The sequence below is a fragment of the Microchirus variegatus genome (assembly GCF_963457635.1).
Source record: "Microchirus variegatus genome assembly, chromosome: 4".
NCBI classification, from domain to species: Eukaryota; Metazoa; Chordata; class Actinopteri; order Pleuronectiformes; family Soleidae; genus Microchirus; species Microchirus variegatus.
Genome location: NC_139805.1, coordinates 28,342,512 through 28,364,009, shown reverse-complemented (window position 1 = coordinate 28,364,009; position 21,498 = coordinate 28,342,512). Strand labels below are relative to the sequence as shown.

General features: G+C 41.5%; 1 protein-coding gene across 1 annotated transcript; it reads right to left on the bottom strand.

Moving 5' to 3' along the window:
* Positions 1 to 809: 809 nt before the first annotated feature.
* Positions 810 to 4,074, bottom strand: c6h1orf226 (chromosome 6 C1orf226 homolog; the record flags this gene model as incomplete). Its single annotated transcript, XM_083887543.1, has 4 exons — positions 810 to 1,451; positions 2,952 to 3,067; positions 3,378 to 3,574; positions 4,044 to 4,074. 4 exons carry the CDS (start codon positions 4,072 to 4,074, stop codon positions 824 to 826), a joined length of 972 nt encoding a protein of 323 aa, XP_083743669.1. The 3' UTR covers positions 810 to 823.
* Between the last annotated feature and the right edge of the window lie 17,424 nt (positions 4,075 to 21,498).

The window sequence follows — 21,498 nt, the reverse complement described above, 5'->3', positions numbered from 1 at the left end:
CTTCGCCTCCTCTAACAACGTCCTCGTCCATTCAGCTTCCCACTCTTGTTTCCTTCTTCCTCTCCAGAGTCAGTTTCCCTGTCACGCTGCCATTTACATACAATATATATATATATATTAGTTGCTGTTTCTAACTGGTTTCAAATAGCAGCGTCTATATACTATGAATTAATAACGATCCTGTAACACAGTGTCCCTTTATGTGGATTAAAATGTGATAAGCTTGCAGTTAAATGATTAATAATAAAATAGCTCAACACTGTGGAAGGAAATAAATCAGTACTACATTTTTCTTTTTCATGTCCCACCACTATTTCGTAGCTCATTGTAAGTGATGATTCATAAACGACGTAAAAAGTTACATTCATTACATGATGATGCGGTTTGCACCTGCTCGTGTTTCAACTACTGAAGCAGACATGACATTGTTAACATGTCATAAGAGATAAAACATGATAAAAAAAAAGACTCTTTTCTTTGAATTGTTTTTGTTCAAATCTGCACTAAACTGAAACGTCCCTCTCTATCACTGCTCAGCTTTGTTTTTGTCTTTATAAAATAAGCTCTTATTGGCTGACTGACCTCACAGATTTTGACAGTATCCTCTGGATTTTTAACTCATCTGAACTCTTAGGGCCGCGCCTTCTGGAAGTACTTGTTCCCTTTTCCCAAAATGCTTTGTATATTTAATGAGAAGTGGCAGTGTGAATATTTGATCCTCACTCCGTTTGATTTAATGCCACAGACATTTGCACCCAGCTCCAAATTTTTATTCTTTTGAATCATACTGAAGTGGTATGTGGAGCTCGCCCGGCTCCGCTTGCTACTCAAACGACAGCAGGTCTGGGTGGGGCTCTGCGTCTTCGGCGCTCACTGCGGTGCCTTTACTGTAGGGGGCACCGTTCCCCAGCAGGACGTCCTCGCCCAGGCTGATGCGACAGGCCGTTTTCCCCGAGCAGGGGGTGGAGGCCAGCCGGGAGTCTGGCCCCGACGCCTTCTGCCAGACGTCGCACGGCTTGGCTCGGGGCTCCAGCGGAGGGGGGTCTTTGTGGATGAGGTCTGGTACAGAGAGCTGCAGCTGGAGCTGAAGCTCCTCCACGTCTCCGTCACAGCTCCTGTCTTCCATGACATCTTCAACACCTGTCACTCCATCCGCCTTGCTCGGCTCCACGCGAGCGGCGACGTTCTTCTCCGACGGCAAATTGATATCCGTCGACGCCTCTTTCACGCCCTCCTGCTGCTGCTGCTGCTCCTCCTGAGAAATAAGAGGTGTTTTTCCCGGGGAGGGCAGGAATGAGGGTGCGTCTGCAGCTTCCGGAGAGGAGACCACAGGGTCGGAGGAGATCATCATGTCTTGAGTGGTCTTCAAGGCTCGAGGGAGGCGCTTCTTCCCTGACGGTGGCGGCGGGTCCAGCCGAGGGAAGGAGTTGAAGTGGGAGGAGGAGACGTGACTGTGGAGATAAGAGATGATCACAGGTGAAATAAAACCGGCGTGGTGTTATATATCACAGCGAGGGCACGAGGGGAGACACAGGAGGCAGAGACATAAAGGAGGGGTTGGGAAGATGTACGCAGCAAACACCTCTGTGCTGAAAACATAAAGATGTCATTAAAGAAGCCCGGTGCACTGATTTGGCCGATTCATCAACGACGCGATGAGCAGCAGAGGCACAGAACTCTTGGAGCGATGCAATTTATGCTCAAATAATGAGACAAACCTTGTGATCTATTGTGGTGTCAATAACAAAAACAACATCATCAATCAACCGTATACAATGCATATTTACAGACAGAAGCACTGTGACTTATAAGTGAGGTATATGCCCTTATGTAGCTTTCATCACAATAAACAAGGCAAATAATACAAATTATACAGTTCTTGCACATTACAAGTGCTAGTGATAACACCTGGTGCTTTTTTTCGTACTACTAAAAACATACAAGTTCAAAGAAAGATTATACACTTCTGAAAAATGAAGTATGATCTAATTATGTTCAATTTCTGACAAATTTGCCACACTGGACCTTTAAACGTGATGGATATGCTGCAGAGCAGCGGCGAGATCTTAAATCTACTTTCACCCCTGTTCAGGATAGTAACGATAATGATTATTGTGTGCAATTAAAGTGTTTACATAAAACACGCTATAATTTCTCAAGCTGTTTCGCCGCAACTGACAGAAAATTACCATGATCCCGATCGTCGCACGGCGCTAACAATTACAGCCGTGTGATCTTTCACCACAGCTGACAGCCATGCACTGCAAACAATACACACTTATTATTTAAGTATTTTAGATCAAGCAATAATTAGAACATATTAATATTTCCCGGCTACATCTTCAGGGTCTATGAGAATCCAAATAAAGAGTGAGAGGACGATAAATCATTAATGATAATGTCTTGTTTCAACATTAACGACTCATTTGAAGACTTTAAAAGTTAATCGATGGTAAATATGTCGGTTAAAAGTGAAGGAAAAGTCAACACACGACAGTGAAGAAGTATGTGTGTGTGTGAGTGGCGAATACAAAATTAAAGTAAAAAACCCTTTTTCACTCTTAATTTTTCATAGGGAAACTAAAAAGTTCACTCTTCAATCTTTCGATTTCAGAACCCTCACAGACGCCTTTGATGCATCCCACAGTCGAAAAAACATGCAATATGGGGGATTAGGCAAATTGGACACTCTACATTGACCGCAGATGTGATTGTGAGTGGTTGTTTGTTGCTATGTGGTGGATAAAGCAGTAGAAAATGGATGGATGGATGCTTTTATGGTTTCAAAAAAGTAGAAAAGTAGAGTCAGGCTCGCTGAATGGTTTCCAATGGCCAAGGGCCCCTAATGTCAATTAAAGGCCAAAGAAAGCACATATTTGTGCTTAAATGTATCAATGCAGCACAGAAAAATCACTGTGTGAGAATGTGCAGGTTCACACACACACGCGTACCTGTTGGCCATGGTTTGGTCCATGCAGCTCCAAACAGCACCGACATTTTTGTTGACCTCGGTGACCCCGATGTCCTCGTGATGACTGGGCTCCTTCCTCCTTAACAGGTCATTGACCTGGAAGGTAAGGGAGGAAGAAAGGAAGGAAAGAAGGCAGGTAGAGAGATTTATAACCTTTGACGATATGGAAAAATGTTCCTTTTTGATTATTCATTGACAGTTTGCATCTTTGAATGTTTTAGATGTATTATACCTCAGTGAGGGCTACCCAAGTTTGAATATAGTAATATATATATATATATAATGACAAGTATCTTACAACTACTAACCAAATTAAAAAAGTCAAACTATATAAACAACCTTTTATCAGAGGTTTAAGTAATAAAAGCAGAACTCAACGTTCCATTTCTGCTTGTATCGCACTAACCTTCGCACCGACGGCCTTGCCTAGATTAATGGCGTTTTTCAGCCTATGTTGGCCTCCGGAGGACGAAGAATCGACACTTCCAGAGCCCGGATTAGGATTAGCCGTTACCAGGGAGCGTCGGGCTGAGGGTTGACCTGGCCGGGAAATCTGGGGACTCTGCTGCTGAGCAGTGGAGTTCTGAAACATGCTTTGATCAACTGGGAAAATGAGAGAGAGAGAGAGCGGAAAATGGGTAAATACACATATTTTCACAGCTACACAACAACAACAACTGACAACACAATGAGCTTATCAGCTTATATCTGTGGGATGTTTTTTTCTCGGAGGAAGTGTAGACATTCAGGTAAAATGAAAGGAACTCCCATGAAATCTTTGACTCTCTGCAGCACTGCGAATAATAGCATGCTGCTCTGAACTCATACGACATGCACATATCATGTAACTTGCCATGAGATAATACAACATACAAAGGCTTTGGGTAGCTGTACAATAACACTGCATATCATGCAATTAAATATCATAAATAAACTGCAGTGGCATGCACACAGATAATACAAAACAAAAACTTGGAATGATCAAAATGCAAGATCAGAGACGACAACAACAAAAACAAAACATAAAAGGGTGAAATCAGGTGGTTGTAAATCCATTGAGACAAAGTCTTACCTCTGAGAGAGAAATGTTTCTCGGAAAGCATTTAATGAGACATAGAGGGATCACATTTTGGATTATTCTTTACGTCTAAAGAAGCAGTTTTTGCTTTGTCACCCACATCATTATATATGAGAGGAGGAGGAGGAGGAGGAGGAGGAGGAGGAGGAGGTGGTAATGGGCAGAAGCTACATCATCTTGGCCAGATAAGTGCTTAGAAAATCAGACGGAGCACCTGCACGCCATCTTCACGTTGCACAAACACACGTATTTCATTTATTTATTTTCTGCACGAGCCAGGATCTTAAAGCAGGATCATCGTCCAAAAATGATGAATCAGTGTGACAGAGGAAAATATGAGATATGAGCGGCAACAGGGGAGAGAGAGATACTGTTTACATGATGGCAAGCTGGCACTTACTCACGGGAATGTCAATCGCAGATCCGATTACTGCGGCAGAGACACGACAAGAGATATGTGTTTGTGTTGTTTGTGTGGAGCTGCAGGTACGGAAACCACATCCAGGACTGATGATTTCATGTAAATGTGTGTATTATAGTTTGTACTGTGATTTCAACAAAGTCAAAGTCAACAAAAACCTTGAACATTTCACATTCACATTGCAAGTTCTATGAAAATGATCCGTGTTAATTCCACCACGCGAGGCCACATAATCTTCCCGCTTTAACCCCCCCATGAAGAGGATGAAGAGGTCACTGCGATGTAGGCTTTGTGAAGGGCACGATAAAGGTAAGATGTTTGAGTGCTCTTTAAAATACATATTCTTTTTAAATAAAAACGAAGAATGTTATACAGGTTTTCTCTCATCTCAAAAGCTAAGCTGCAGAAAAAAGGTGAAGTCTGCTCCTTGGAAATGAGCCCAGGTGTCTTAGTCTGGCTCATTTCCACACAGATGTGATTTATCATCACTATTTATGAGCACTTCTCAGCTGCGATGTCCGCCGAGGCAGCTCAGGCTCTCCCTGTAAACTGTAAACGAATGCAAATCTGCTGTTTTCAGAGGCTGCCGAGTGAAGCGCTGTGTTGTGCGAATCCCAGAGCGTCAGCAGGGAGAGCCGAGGACCAGCATGTCCGAGCTCAAGGAAGTTAAAGTGAAAGACTCAACGGTGCAAAAAAAACAAAAAAAAAACTTATTTTTCCGCAACAATGCCAGACTATTTAAACCATCACTCTCAACAGCAGTAATCTGTCAAACAATATGGAAGTTGTAACGTTAGTGTGAAAAAGAGGTTGCACTTAAACAGAGAAATTTCCCGTTCCTCCAAATTAACTTTGGAGTGCTGAGCCAAAAATCACAAAAAAAAACAAGAAAAACAAGAGCCTGTGCCAGAAAGTCCACAGCTGAAGGTGAGATCAGCTAGAGATAGATAGATAGATAGATAGATAGATAGATAGATAGATAGACAGACAGACAGACAGACAGACAGAAAGACAGACAGACAGACAGACAGACAGACAGACAGACAGATAGACAGATAGATAGATAGATAGATAGATAGATAGATAGATAGATAGACTTTTTTTTTGTTTATTTTAACCATAAAAGAACCGCAGAACAGAAAAAATCTGTCTCTGTTTGTCGAGTGTTCAAAGTAATGACGGTCCATCCATGGGAAATGCACAGGAAATTGGAGTTTCCGGCCTCTTCAGTTGATCACAGAGCTGAAAACACCCAATTTTGTCGCCGTCAGTGGGCTGCATCGCAAATAACCAGCAAGGCCACTTCATATAGAGGTGATGCTCTTTCACGTCCTCTTTTCCCCGAAAAGACAGACAGGACACCCATTATCTGCCGTTTCAGAGACGCTTTATGCAACGTGTCACCTCCCATGCGGTGATTTGAAGTGTCTGCACACATCACCAGTGGGGAATTTTCATTTGGGTGCGACAGTCGGCACAAAGCAAGACTTCCACATGCATTTCCCCCACAAATCGATAAAGTGTTTAGAGTTTAGTCTGAACAAAAGTCGGTAAAACTGCTAAGAATTAAGTGTTTTTACTTTTAAAAGTAAAAACACTGTGTGTACACTGAGGCTTGTGTTGTAAAAGTCAGACACTGCGGGAGTTTTCTCCCCCCAACACAGGAAGTACTGTATGTTGCTGCCATGGAGACAGTGAATGAGCTATAGGCTATAACTTTTCATTCAGCATCGTTTAAAGCAGTGGTCCCAACCGTTTTTTTGTCTTTTAAGGCCCCCACCTTTGCTTGTGTCCAAGAAAAAACCAGGCCTGCACAACCCAAACCCCTGTCCACACACCAGAATGTGTTGTTTATATGCAAAAATAAAGCAGCAGTTGCAGTTTTTATTCTCACAGAATAAAAAGTGTCTGGTGCTTCCATAAAATCAAAACCAAGGGAACTCTTGAGATATTGCCTTGTTTTCGTTTTTAGATACCATTGAGTCTTTGGTACTTTTCTAAGGTTTCTAAGGTTTCTCAAACGTGATATTTTATTTTGTTTGTAAAACATTTTAAGGTGGACCAAATAAATGGGTGTTTGATTTGTTCTGATTATCCAATAGTGTGTTACTGGGATTTCTAAACTTAAAAGGCATAATAGGTGATCCCACGCTCACGATTCAATTCGATTCCGATTCTTAGGGTCACGATTCGATTCAAAATCGATTCTAGATATGATTCAAATGATTCTCGATTCAAAAATGTATATAATGGACAGATTGTTAAGGCAAATTATGGAATCAAAACAATACAGTTTGTATAAGATAATGTGATAATGTGATCACACAAAGGCAAACTTAAGGCAAAAGTTAACATTTATTCATTCAAAACAAATATAAATGTACTTACTGTACAAAAAAATAACATAAATAAATAAATAAAAGCTTAGGCTAGCTGCCTTTTTCTCCCAGAAGTTACCAAAAATAAACTGAACACAAATAAGACGAACTGGTGTTTTGTGTGGTTTTTCAAAATAGAAAAAAAATAAATACAAAAAATAACAAATCAATTGTGGAAGTTTATGAATCAATTCAGAATCGTGGATGATTAGAATAGCGATGTGCATCGATTTTTTCCCCCCACCCCAGGTTGGGCACCATGGGTTTGGTCAAACGCGGTACTGGCCAAAATACTCACAAATGTGTTTGATACTGAGGAAAACTTTAAAAAGTAATGATTCTCAGTCTCACACGTTTTAAGCAGCATCTTTATCTCCACATCTCATTGATGACATTTTAGTCACAATGAACGTCTGCGATGATGATGATGAGATTGCTAAGATGTGTGAAGTGTGATTCACACTGAATTTAAAACAGTCCGTCTATGTGTTCAGAGACTCTGAGAGGAAGAAAAAAAACACACACACACCATTACTGCCTCCATTAGTTGCGCGTCAAACCCCCTGACAGTGCTGGCGAGCAAGGCCAAACAAAAACAACTACCTTCCTGTTGTTTTCACGACCCCAGCATGCACCTCTCTACTTTAACCTCACACTGTGTAGCCGCCCGTGCCTCACTTTAACTCTACAGAAGCCTCAGGGTCCCAGGTTGTAAAATGCAGTTTCAAAACAGAAGTGAAGATGTAGGTGCTGTGGGGGGAAAAAGAAGCTGCTGAACTAAGAATGAAAATGTGAAGAAGCAGAATCTCATCAAAATGCAGTCAAGGTAAAGCCAAACAGAGGAATTTTAAAGCGTAGTTTCACCGATTCCCCCCCCCCCCACTTGGTTAAATGAAGAATAAACTTAAAATCATCATGATGCTGCTTCTTCAATTCACATTCTACTGCAGGTTTTTTTCAGATCTAGTAGTAGGAAGGAAGTGACTTTGACGTCGACTTTTTGTCAATTTTATTCAATTTTTTCTTCCTTCATGTTGTGGGAATGAGACTTGCATCTCAGATCAACCGTCTGATGATCAAATAACACATTTATCTCTGTAAATTAGTCAATTTTTAAAAAATATATTTTGGGGTGAAGTGGCCCCTTAAAGGTGCCATATGTAAGAATGTGGCCAAAAACGGTTACTACATTCAAATTCAAAATACTGAGGTCTTTTAGGTTGTGTTTTCTGACCGAACTGGCAACCCGTGGTTGCTTGGCAGCTGAGGCTCTACTGACTGCAATGATTGGTAGATGGCGGTAGGTGGCGCCACATTTTTTAATGCAAATACTTTGACTGTACTGTTGTTGTTGGTGAGTTCAGTTTGTTATAAGAACATTATTCCTGAGTCTCTGTGACATATTAGGAGGATTTTATGGCCAGTTGCTATAGATTTATTACATAATGCACCTTTAAGCTTCTTGGGAGCGAACCATACACATACAAGAGAAACTCACTAATTATAAAATAATATTTTTTCATTTAAAGACACTGTCCTCTCAGAGAAAGTGAAGAGAGGTGAGAAAACTAAAACTCCATCTATTCATAATTGGAAAGTGAGAGTTGAAGACTTGTATATGAGTTGAGAAACATGAGCAGATTCTGGAGCAGAATAGTAACATTTAGATAGACGGCATAGTTTTAAGTTCTGTAATACTTGTTATTTATGTTGTCATTACTGCGTTTTTTTTTACCCATTCTTGCCCTTGTGGACAAAATGTGGTCGGACATTTGTAATAAATGACACATAAAAAGCACAAACCTGCATTCAAGTAATAAAAAAACAATAACTCTGCGATAAAGTAAACATAACCTGTGATGGATTAGCGCGCGTGCTACATTGTCTTGATTACAAACCAGCCTGAAGGAGTCCATCTGAAACAATTATCGTTCATTAACACCGGAGCCAGCACTTTCTCTCTCCGCCTCTTTCTCGAGGAGCCGCCGCGGATTAACGGCTTTAATCAAACACCAGCTGAGGTGGGAAGGCTATTTCCACGATGTAACCCCCCAATTAAATTTCAACAGCCTCGCCACACGATATCAGTCAACTCGCCGCACCTCGGGAGAACGAACCGCAGTGATAAAATGAGGACATTTATTGGGCACAAAATAAAACAGTCAACAAAACTAAGCCGAGTGGCTCTCGCTCTCGCTCCCACTCATGTACCAGCGGCCGGGGCTGAATCGACTGGAATTATAATGCAATCCTCTGCAACGCTAACAAAACCGGGAAATCTGCCGTGAAAGGAAAAAGTCATGTTCATCCTTCAGCGTAATTATAGTTTTGGCCTGTGTGTCTGATCGTGTTGTGGCTCAAGAGAAGGGTTGTTTACTCTTTAAATATAACAGAGTATTCAAGGTAAACAGACACAGTATTTGGCCACACCTGTATGGAGTATGGAATTCAGGTGTTTCAATCAGGCTGGAAGGAATTTGTGGCAACAGTTTGAGGAAGGATGTTTTCTATTCCAACATGACTGCGTCCCAGTGCGCAAAGCAAGGAAGACAAAGACATGGTTTGAGTCTTTGAGTTTACTGTAGAAGAACTTGACTTGCCTGCACAGACCTTGCCCTGACCTTTAACCCCATTGGGCGCCTTTGGGATAAACTGGAACAGAGATTATGAGTCAGGCTTTCCAATCCAACATCAGTGCCTGACCTCATAAATGCTCTACAGAATGAATGAATGAATGGACACAAATCCACATAGAAACACTTGAGGAAAGTCTTCCAAGAAGATTGGAAGCTGTTACAGCTGCAAAAGGGAGACCAACTCGACATTAAAGTACTGAAAATGCATTTGAATGCATCATTACAGTCCCAGTTGGTGTAATGGTCAGGCGTACCGATACAATATGTCCTAAAACTATACACATTACCGGATTTGCAGATCACTGTTTTACTGTTAAAAACATGCCTTTGAACCGTTACCAATTAGTTTAATAATGGTTTTGAACAAACTGAACTCACAAACAACAACAGTACAGACAAAATATTTCCATTCACATTTTTTTTTTTGCAGACTGCAAATCATGTTTATGTTTTGAAATCATGTTTTGGCATGTGGCGCCACCTACCGCCGTCTACCAATCATCGCAGTCAGTAGAGTCTCAGCTGCCGAGCAACCACGGGTTGCCAGTTACGTCAGAAAACGAAACCTAAAAGACCTCTGTATTTTGAATTTAAATGTAGTAACCGTTTTTTGGCCACATTCTTACATATGGCACCTTTAACTGAACATCATGACCTTAAATGCACTTCTTTCCAGTATAACTTATAATAATTTTAAAATGCTGATGCTTGGAATGTCCCGTAAAAGACGACCCCTGGAAAAAGGTGACTCTGATTGTAGTTTCAGAGCCAAAACAGGAGAGAGAGAGCAGAGCTGCTGACGCTGAGAAACATATCCACAGCGCAGGTGTGCTCACCTCCTCGTTCTGAGAAACACAATTATTATTTTAGTGTTAAACTGAATATTCTCTACAGACACTTACCCATCAAAAGTGCACTATAAAACAAACTTAATGTCCCTACATGCACTCTATCTATGGTGCCATGATAAATGACCCCGTGTTGTCGTGGTTATACACCACATACACTCAGTCTAGTGTTAAATGAAAATGTAATAACTCCACCAACACGGTGCAGATCAGCATCTTAACTCTACATCGTGTATTTCGCTACAGGCTCATCCATCTTAACAAAGGGATGGCTGGGATTCATTACGATTATAATGTACTGTTATCATGATAATGACGCCATAACGAATATAATAAGAATGATAATTATAATGCAATTATCATTTTTCACGTGGAAGAGGCAATTCGGCTCCCGCTGCGGGGGAAACCAGCACGACTCGAAGCAGCAAGCGTGGCGTAATTAGCTCTGCTCACTTTGACACAGACGAAAGGAGGCGCGCACACGCTCGTTAGCGCCCTGTACATAATGCAAATACACACACTGATGACTGGACTGAACTTTACATTGGGAGGGAAACCAAACAACCATAAATGCAAGACGCAGCAGCGAGGAGCCCACTCATGAAGGCATCGACTGAGCAATAATCTGGAGAAATCATCACTCTACAGTTTGGAACGGTAAAGCCCAGGGTCTGGCTTTACTGTTGCATTTCGACTGAGAACAGCTCCTTTATTTGGTAGGTGCGGTGTGGGCTGAACAACGACATTGAAAGCAACACTACAGACAACAAAGGAGGCCATCCAGCAGCTCGTTTTTTTCTGCTCGGTTTGTGGCTGTTTAGATAGATAGATAGATAGATAGGTACTTTATTCATCTCACAGAGAAATTCACAGTTCAGCAGCTCCAGAATATGTTACAAGATAGTTTGTCTAGCTTTGTAAGATAATAGAGTTTTACTCTGGTACCCCAAGAGAAAGGTAGGTACACGTAGCGTAGGGTACCAAATGAACCCATCCAATCTGGGGAAGAAACCAACTGCGAGTCAACTTCAATAATGTCCTGAGCTCTCTTCCAATCAATCGGTCAATCCAACACTCGCACATTAGCATACTGTGGACTCGTATACACCAAGGGAAAGAGTTTAGGAGAATCCACAAAAATGTTTTGTAGAGAATTGGCTTTTTATTCACATGGAATGTTCATTTTGGGAGCAGGAAACAGGTCCCAGTGTCAAAAAAAACAACCTCAATATGCCACCCTTCCAATTTCATGTTAGGCCAATACGCAACTTTACTATGCTCCACATCTCTTACAGGCCTGGCATATATACTCCCACATTTAGAGTCGTTTTTTTGGGTGGTTTTGCTTTGCATTTCTTCGAGTGATGCCGTGCTTATGGACAAAACAAACCTTGAAGGGAAAGTTTCTAAGTCCTGTGTCTCTCAGGTGACCCTGATGACCCTCAATCTCCACCTTGACTCAGGTGAAATTAACAGCCTGACACTGGGTCAGGGAGGTGAACGACCTGCATTGTCTAACATGACCTCTCTAGACAGGTTTCCAGCCTACAGAGGATTAAATAGATGGATTTTTCCATCAGTTAGTCAGAACACAAGAAGCCTTGAGAGGATGAGAGGTTAATGTCTTCAACTTAACGCTCTGTATCACTCCCTTCTATCCACTGCCTTTAATCCTTAATCTGATAACAAATCTGCTGCAAATCTTTTTTTGCAGTTCCTCAATCTCCATTGATTTCTTTCTTTTCTGGACACCATTGATCATCGTCAACAACTCTTTTGCATCTCCTCTGTTCTATGTTTACAGCCTCACATCTCACTCTGAAGCCTGACAGGAGACTCTTATCAATCACAGGACGGCTCAGACACAGAGCTATCGTCTCTCCCACTCACACACACGTACCTACAGGTCCTTTCCTTATTCAGCTGCAAAGAAACGTAAAACAAAGGGAACAAACAAAAAAAACAAAAGGAGTCAGACAATAAACAATATCAGGGACGGAGAGACGGCCGCCCTGAGGTCGTCTGACACAAATGAAAAGAGTTTGTCTGTTCCTGCTCATCTGATGAGAGGAGCTGTGAAAGATGAGTGACCACACACACACACAGTAATTCCCTGGTCAGACACGGCCATTATCAGTGATGTATTAAATTAAAGTGTGTGTGTGTTTTATAACACTTGTTGTAAAAGAGGCCAATCATGTCTGTTGCTTGAAGGCAGGGAAGAAGAATTACGCGCTTCACACACACCCATACACACACACACACACACACACAGAAGGAGAAAGAGAAAAAAGAAGAGATGAAAGGTAGAGCTCCTCATCAATTTTTAATCTTGGTTCATTATAGTATGAATGATTAAAGTGGGTGAGCTCTGGTGAGAGTCAGACTCTGATGAGGACTGTGAGTGTTCAGACATCTCTCTTTTTCTGGATTTAAATTGACAATGGTGAGGAATTCATGACGTGTTTAGAGGACTTAAAGTGTATATGGAGCACAGGGCAAGGTGGTACGGTTCATTAAAAATATAAATTCAAAAGGTCACAATCACAATCACACTAAAAGCATTGAATAAAACAAGATATTCTTCAGAGAACGCATCAGACTAATTAGAGAAATCTGCTCATCTTCTCCTCCTCGCAGTGAAAGAAAATGACAATTCAAAGAGTTCAGAAAACTCTGAACCTTGTAGACTTCATCTAGAAACATTATTCCCTGACCTCTCGCGTCCCAGGTTCAGCCTTAACCAGGGGTCTGCAACCTGCGGCTCTAGAGCCTCATGTCGCTCTTCAGCCCCTCTGTAGTGGCTCCTTCTAGCTTTGAAGAAAAAAAAAACCTTTCATGTTTTTCACACTTTTAAAGGCATAAATAATAGTGTTTTTGATATTTTGTCCGTCACATCCAATTGAAAAAACCTCCCCCAAAAGCCATTTAAGTAATGTGTACATGAAGAAGTTCACATGTGGAGTCTCTGTCCATCGTTAGATCCATGTACTTAGGCAGATTTTCTCAGACATAAACTACATAAAATTGTACAAAAAATGTCTTTTTTATACACTTTAGAGGTTGGGTATCAACTTGCGACAAACTGTAGTGCTTTAAATATAGTATATATGTGTTAAAAATGTGATTTTATCATAATTTTAAGGATCAAACAGAGAGGGGACAAAAATAATGGCTCTTTTTATTCTTAAGTTTGCAGACCCCTGGCCTAAACCAAGCTGGGAACTAAAATCATTAATTCAACCTGCAGTGACAGTTCCAAACGAGTTTTGGTCTGACCCTGAAACAGAACCACATTAGCAAAACTAACCAATCTCCTCCTCTCTACCTGAGGTAACCTCTTCACATAACACATCCCTGTTTTTTTTCCTCTTAATTTAACTTGTAGACACGGTACATTCCCAAAGCAGCACACACAAAAAACAAACTCTCACATTAAAAACCAACACTAATGAATATTTCAAACATGCCTCAGCCTGTGTGCGGCTAAAACCCTCTTCATCATGAGTCCACACCTCCTCATCTCTAACTCTAATACTGATGAGGCTCGGCTATAGACGATATGAATAATTCCACGCGATCTTCCGCCGAATCCGAAAGCGATTACAATTCTGTGAACAAGGAAATAGAAGAACAACTACCGCGGCCTCAGCACTTCACACACAGACTGAGAGGCTGCGCGGTTTGACATCTCCGTTCATTTTCATCCTCTTTTGCACTTTCATTTTAGTTAAGCAAATTATGAAGCAAACAACAAACATCTTATTTATCCATTTGTTGAGATTATAAATGCAAAGCAGAGAGGTTATGTCAAGTGGCTCCAGACATAGACTGTGCATAAAAATGGACAAAGGGTGAATTCCAATTCCTTGCTTAATCCTCAATCTTAATCCTCAATCTCAAAAATGAGCGCTCCCTCTAGTGCAAGTGCTGTCCCGATTGTCAGAAAAATTAAGTTATGGGGCAAGTTTAAGGACTGTATCGCCCTCAATATTGAGATTTTCCGAGACCACCCTTGGGAGCAAGGGCTACCCAGAATGCATTGAGTGTCTTCACATAAGAAAGATGGCGCCGAAAGCAGCGAAGCGAGTGCGATACAAATGAAGTATTTTCTTTAATAGAGATATAAAAATGATGAAAACCATTGTATTATATTAGTTTAGGCCCATTTTATGGATTACTGACGTCATTGTTGCGTAATATTAATTTTTATTTTACGATCTTTTGTCAATAGCCGGCCGTAGCGGACAAGCGATCATTTGGTATGGTTTACTTTTCAATAAGCCGTGGTGTGTGGTAACTGTCAGCTGAATAAGTCCGTGGTTGTGGTATTTGTATGAGTATCATCTTATAACTAACTGACAACCTAATAACTTGACTGACAAACGGATCGTAATAAATAATCCTGAAGTAAATGTGTTCTTCTTCTTCTTTGGAGTTGACAGACTGGACGCAGTGAGACAAAATAACCCTCAACACTTGGTTTTGAGGGCCAGTTAAGATTAAGGGTTTAGCTTGAGGGTTAAGATAGGAATTGGAATTGGCCCAGTCTATGGGTTTGACAAGTGAAGCCCAGAAATGTGTTAACCTCGAGTTCCAGCTCGTCTTCACTGGAAGATTAGGTGAATTTTGCAAATGATTAGAGCTGCAAATGAGGATTATTTTCATAATCGATTAATCTGTCGATTATTTTCTCGATTAATCGAGTAATCGTTTGGTCCAGAAAATGTCAGAAAACGCCAAACGTATTTATTTAGTAAGTAGAAAATTTAGTAAATTAAGGAAATATTCACATTTAAGAAGCTGAAATGATAGCAAATGTTGTTTTAATCATGAAAAAAAGCTTCAAACCCGATAAATCGATTACCAAAATAGTTGAATAATCGATTAATCGAGTAATTGTTTCAGCTCTTCTAATGATGTTTTCCATTTAATTAAAATTTTTTATAATAAAACACGGCACATATGAGTGGACAGGAGTGCGACTGACAGCTGGTATCATCTAATTGTGTTTGTGGTCGAATAAACTGTCACAGTGCCAAGTCAAATCACATATCACAAATCCCAAGGCTTGCATCCTCTTTTATAAACAATGTTTGTGTCGAGAACCCTGGTAACACCTCAAAAGATTATTCTGACAGGATGAACGGACAGGATCTTTTCTTCTTTTTTTTTTTGCAAAGAAAACAACCACAGAATTTGAATTCAGTGTTTCTTGCAAAAGCAAACTCGAATAGAAACTCAATATTTGCAAAAAAAAGTACATCCATAGCTCCTTGATTTAGGGACACTACAGCAGCAGACTAAAAATCTTTCTTTTCTTTGCGACATCATTTTCAAAAAATAAAAATAAAAATAAAGAACAGACTGAGAAACATCCATCATAGAAAAAAAAAGAATGCTGAGATAATTCACTGACAGCTATTCTCGCCGCTGCCTCAAACCACACCACACGCAGCCGCAGCATATGATGGGTTCAAATTAAAGGGAGGAAATGTGAAATGTGTTTCTCACATGGGAGGGATTTTTTTCGCCCCCCTCTAGCTAGTTACAGCGTTACGGTAAAAGTCGTGTTTACCTTCTCCACATGGAAGGATTTCACTCCTTTTACTGGCACTCGTCGCAGCAGAGGCAGTAAATTACATAACTTATATATGTAGAGAGAGAGAGTTAAAGCATCAGGAGTGTGAAATGGTGGATTTTTCAGCGGGTTATAATATAGTGTTCTACAAAAAAAAATACAAATATAAAGAGATATAAAACTAACATGATTCAAAAAAAAGTAGGTTTTATTGCCTGGAGTGTAAAACTAGACTGGGAGGTAAAATGCAGAGCTTGTGTCCAGACATGTTTGGGAGCCTTCACTCTCTCTCTATCGAAGTCACCAGATCAATAATTCATTCAGCCATTTGCCACACCGCTGCCCGTCTGAACCCAAGACCCCCTGGAGAGCATGTGAGCGTCTAGGAGTCAAGAATACATGGAGAGGCAGATTTAATGAGGCAGCAGTCCCTGGATTTCTTTAAAATTTTACCAAATATCCATACTACTTTATTTTCATTTTTTGTTCCATATCAGGTTGAGTATCACCCAAAGAAGGTGTAACAGTTAGAGTGTGAGACAAAACCAGGCTGAGACCACAGACTTTGCCTGTGCTTTTATGGGAACGTGTGTTTTGTAACACTTGCCCCTAATCCGGAAACTGCCTAAAACAAACCGCATTTACAACCCGGAGAAAGTAAATCATCAGCCCCACCATTTCCTCACATTTCTGCCAGGTGGAGATACCTTTTGAGACTTTCGACAAATTCAGACACACAAGATTGTCAGAAAAATGATCTCGTGCTGCAGCATGAAAATTCTCTCTCACCGGCTCGATATCAAACATGAAAAAAAAAAAACCCAGACCAAATAGGAATAAGGCAGGCAGTAAATCAGAAGGATGACAAACCCTGCTGCTTTAACACTGTTTGGCTTCTTAATGAGATAATATGAATGAATGAATGAATGAATGTGGGTTTCTTCTTATCTAGTGCGTCTCATTTCAAATTGACGCATCAAAAAGCACAAAATAGATCTAAAATTTACCGACTAAAAACCGCAGATATATCAGAGGCATCTCTTATCTTCCTTCCTTTTCACAGAAGGAGCCGTTTTCTTTGAGGCCGATGCCGACTTTCAAGGAAACACAAAGGGAGCTACAGAAGGAAACAGGGGGAAACAGAGCGGGCAGATGTGTCGGAGACGGGGCTTTCAGCCGCCGCCGTGTGATTCAAGATTGCTTGTAGCCCTTTAGATCACGGGAGCCACATGTTCCATATTATGGACCACGCCAAGCTGCTGCTGCTGCTGCTCAGCATGACCTCCAGCTCTGCATCATGGGAAAACATCAAAGCAGACGTTCGTTCCAGATGTCGCCGCGCGGCAGAAATCTGCTCGGAACATGAACGCGCAGGGCTTTGCGGAAAGTCCCCTCTGCCTCTGAATGTCGATGGGCGTTTGTGTGAGTAATGAGGCAAACGCAAGGAAAAAGGAACGCCTCGATAATGAAAGACTAATCTCGCCGAGACAGCGGCGTTCAATGGGTCGCCAGTTCCAAAATCCAAACGGCAAAGAAAAGTGGGAAATGTCCCCACTGTAGTCCTGTTTGGCTCAGGCCGTTAATGTGGAGGTCAGGGGGATTAATTGCTCCGCTTTAAAAGCCCTTTATTCCCTCTCCCCCTTCTGGTGCGGACGCGGTCATTAATTTTTAGCGCCGCGTTTGTGTGTTGTTGTGGGTGCGTTCGTTTATGCGTGACCCGCTAACTCCACACACGTCTCCGTCAGCACAACACAGGGATGCACTCCGTTGATACCGACAGGTAGCTTTTTTTGTGCGTGTGCGTGCGCAGGCAAACACACTGAAGACACCGAGCACAGTAAAAGAAGACACGGTAGTTTATGCGTGTCATCATCTGGAAGTGACAAACATATTCAGCCTTTACGGCTCAGTCACGAGGGAAGGCTATTTTATTTTTTAACGGTGTGTTGTTTCAGTAGTTTTGCAGCTGACTCGCACTTTATTAGTAACCTTGGGTAACCTCATCCCCCAAGTCACACTCGCTCATTGGATTCAAATTACATTCGGCACTTAAACTTTACACCTGTAAGTAATTATTGATCGCTAAAAAGTTCACAAACGCACCCAAATACTCCCAAAGCATTCACACTTGGGTGTCACCGTCTGCTTCTTAACAGGCCGGGAAAGTGATATTGACTTTTGCCTTGGATGATCATTTGCTGGAGTCTTGGTACACATACATATACATATACATATATATATATATATATATATATATCCACCATGGTGTCTCTTCTGGGGCCTGGCCTCCAGTCAGCTTCACTTTCTGCTTGTTTCAAAGGCTTTTTTTTATGCCATCGCTCACTTTGTCAGCTGGACTGAGGTCAAAGGAGAATGTTTTCACCAGCCAAGCAATCTCCACAGTTTGGGGCCAGAGAGACTTTGCTGCTTTCGTCTACAGTTTTAGAATAAATGGTTCTCTACGTCGTCCATAAACTACTGGGAGCAGTGGCCTGGTGAACTTTTGAGTCTTGAGGCCCATCTATACTCTACGCTAAAAGACGAACGGAGCCGTTCTTATGTAGTTTGCATACTCCTGTGTAAAGTGCTCTGCGTAGGTTATCGAGCGTCCACAGAGGCGGAGCTGATCACCGCCGACAACGTCGCTGCCAAACTATAAATACGTCATATCTTAATACACACAGCACATGTTTAGACTCTAAATGGCCAATTTCTCGCCTCAAATTATCTTAAAACTGTGTTCCGTGACACAGAAAAGTGAGAAACGGTCAACAGTCTTTCTCTCTTTTTCTCTCTCGGACGCCATTGCTCACTGTAGCCAAAAGCACAACAACCTTGCGCAGCGACCCCTACTGATCGGGCTGGAAATTGCAGCGCGTATCCGTCCACGACGCAGAAGTATGAAGGCCCGAGGGGTCTCCGTGGTGACGCAGTCGGATAACGCATTACGCAGTCGGAGAAGTATAATGTGGCCTTAACTGCCAGGCGCTCGGCTTCGTTCACAGGCGCGTGATTTCGAGGTTATACCGTGAAGCGAGTTGTTAAAAGTCGCACCTCGAAAACCAGCGCAACACACTGCACACTGATGTTAAAAAGGAAACACAAATGCCTTGAATCCTCTTTTTTTGTGTCTGTGATAAACTTCCTGTGCTTTTGGCCGTTCCACTCCAGTTGCCGCAGCAGAAGCGATGATTCCCTCGCTTCCACCCTTTAGGTGCCAGACCACAGCATTGTATATCGATACCTTTTAAATCTCCCGACAACCGAAATTGCCTAATCCAAATTTCCAAACGGAACCGAGGGAAGTTAAACCTCGTTTCTTGGAGGAAATTGGGTTTGAGTGCGAGGCAAACGCACCCTGTGTTCCCAGCAAGTGACACACTAAGCTTGTTAAGACGCCCATTGATCGGCCGATGCTGCTTCCTTGCTGCCGGGCTCAGTCGTTAACCCAAGTTTCACACCACACATGCCGCCTTTAATGTGGAAACTGATACGAGTCGGCAGTGCAGCTGCGCTTGGACGGACTGGGTGCAAACATGGCCTTTAGTTGGCAGTGACAAGCCCCAGAGGACGATTAACTAATAATGACAGGAGGGAAGAAACCGCAGAGTAGGAAGGGAGGCGAAGCGAGAAATATTGAACCACAAACTGGACAAGTCAGCAGTTTAAAAGATAGTGTTTAATACCAAAGGGGGACATTTTATTTGTTTGAAAGACTTCTTTTCACACTAGATAAATAAAAGATAAGGGATTATGGGTCTTAATGCAAACACATGAGCTTATTTGGTCATTTTATGAGCATTAGTCCCAGTTCCTTAATACAGACAAAATACTTATTTTTGATATTGTGCAGTAGCCAGGGTGTGTTGTGTGTAGCTCCAGGAAGCAAAGACTGTTTCAAAAGGAAATAAATATTTCTAGGAACAATTCTGCATAATGACTTCTGACCCGGGTATCAATATTCCAAAGGGCCCTTCAGAAAACCTGTCAGTCTAAAGTACAAACCCAAAAATCCCACATTGAGGTTGCTGCCAACACCCAAACAAGCAAACTCTGAATATAATATGTGACCGCAGCAGTCATTCAAATGCCTCATCACATACTGTGTACTTTGCAATATATATATATATATATATATATAAAATAATCCATGCATCGTCTTCTCAGAATTGAGAAGTCTCACAACAATTTTTTAACTCAAGAACTGTAACAAAACAATATCGAGGAGAACATTCTGAGAAGCTTATGTGAGGAGCCAAGGGGAGGACTTATTTTTTTTTGCAACTAAACATATAAATTCATGGCAGCGACCGTGGAGGATATACACCATACAGTGTGACATTTGGAAGAGGGCAGAGCACTGGCTGCATTCAAGAGATGACGAGTGAATAAGGTTACAGTGAGCATCTGTGCCGGGGAAATGTGGACGATTTTGAAGAGAAAGGTGACGAACAGAGAATATTAAAATCAAGCGGCTGTACTGAAGGGAACCAGTTAATGGAGAAGGGTTGGAAGAAACACAATGACCTTGAGGGGACAAGATGATGAAAGTACTGCAATGAAATGCAATGACAGTTTTCTAAAACATCGCCGACAGAAGCTTTTAACGGTTTATCAACAATTTCCATGCGTAAATAAGCACTTAGTTGTGGTGAAGTGGAGCAGCTGACGTCCAAACCCTGCATCGGAATGACTTTGTTGGGACTATAAAAAAAAACAGGCTGCTCTGGGTTAGGTCGGAAACTGCTGATCTACTGGGGGAAAATCACAAATAACTGTCTCAAGGATTTATGGGTTTTTCAGAACAGGATCAAATATCCAGTTTAATGTGGGCGAAAACTGCCTCGTTGAAGAGGACCATCTCTGAAGTCTGAACACATGGGCTACAACAACAGAAAACCACCTCCTGACACTTTATTGGGTGTGTCCTCTGTACCTAATAAAGCGGCTGGCGAGTGTAAATCATTCTCTTGAAACTTGACACTGTGACTCACCAGTATAGTCCGGGTGTTAGCATGCAGTTTAAAATAAAAATCACACATTGAGGAGTCCTTCTACAGTATCACAGTACAGGTTCTCAAAGAGTTAGGGTTTTGAGGCACTGTTTTTGAATGATGTATAAATGAGTATTCATTTTATGCAGGTATAGTGCAACAGAAAATAAAAAGAAGCTATTAATCCCTTATTGACATTTCCCCCTGCAGCGTGTTTCTGCACTGTGCAGTATCTGGGAAGCATCTTCTTTATGCGCCAGCCTCCACATCCTCCTCGAGCCAAGACGACAACTCCAGGCGAATGACTGTGAGTTTCTGGACTTACACAGACTTTTTTTTTATATATATATAAGAGTTTTCAGTGACAAGAAGGAGGACACAACTACAATAATTGTCCAACACACTGTGCGAAATACAGGGGGGTCTGGGGGGGTTAGACCCCCCCTGAATAATAACATTCAAGACCGCCTGAAAGCCTCAAATGCAAAATTTGAGGGGGATCTAAACATGTTACAGTGTAATTGGAAAGCATGTTTTTTTCCTGAAGATTTTTGTAATTTCAGTTTTACTTATACGATCTACATACATAAT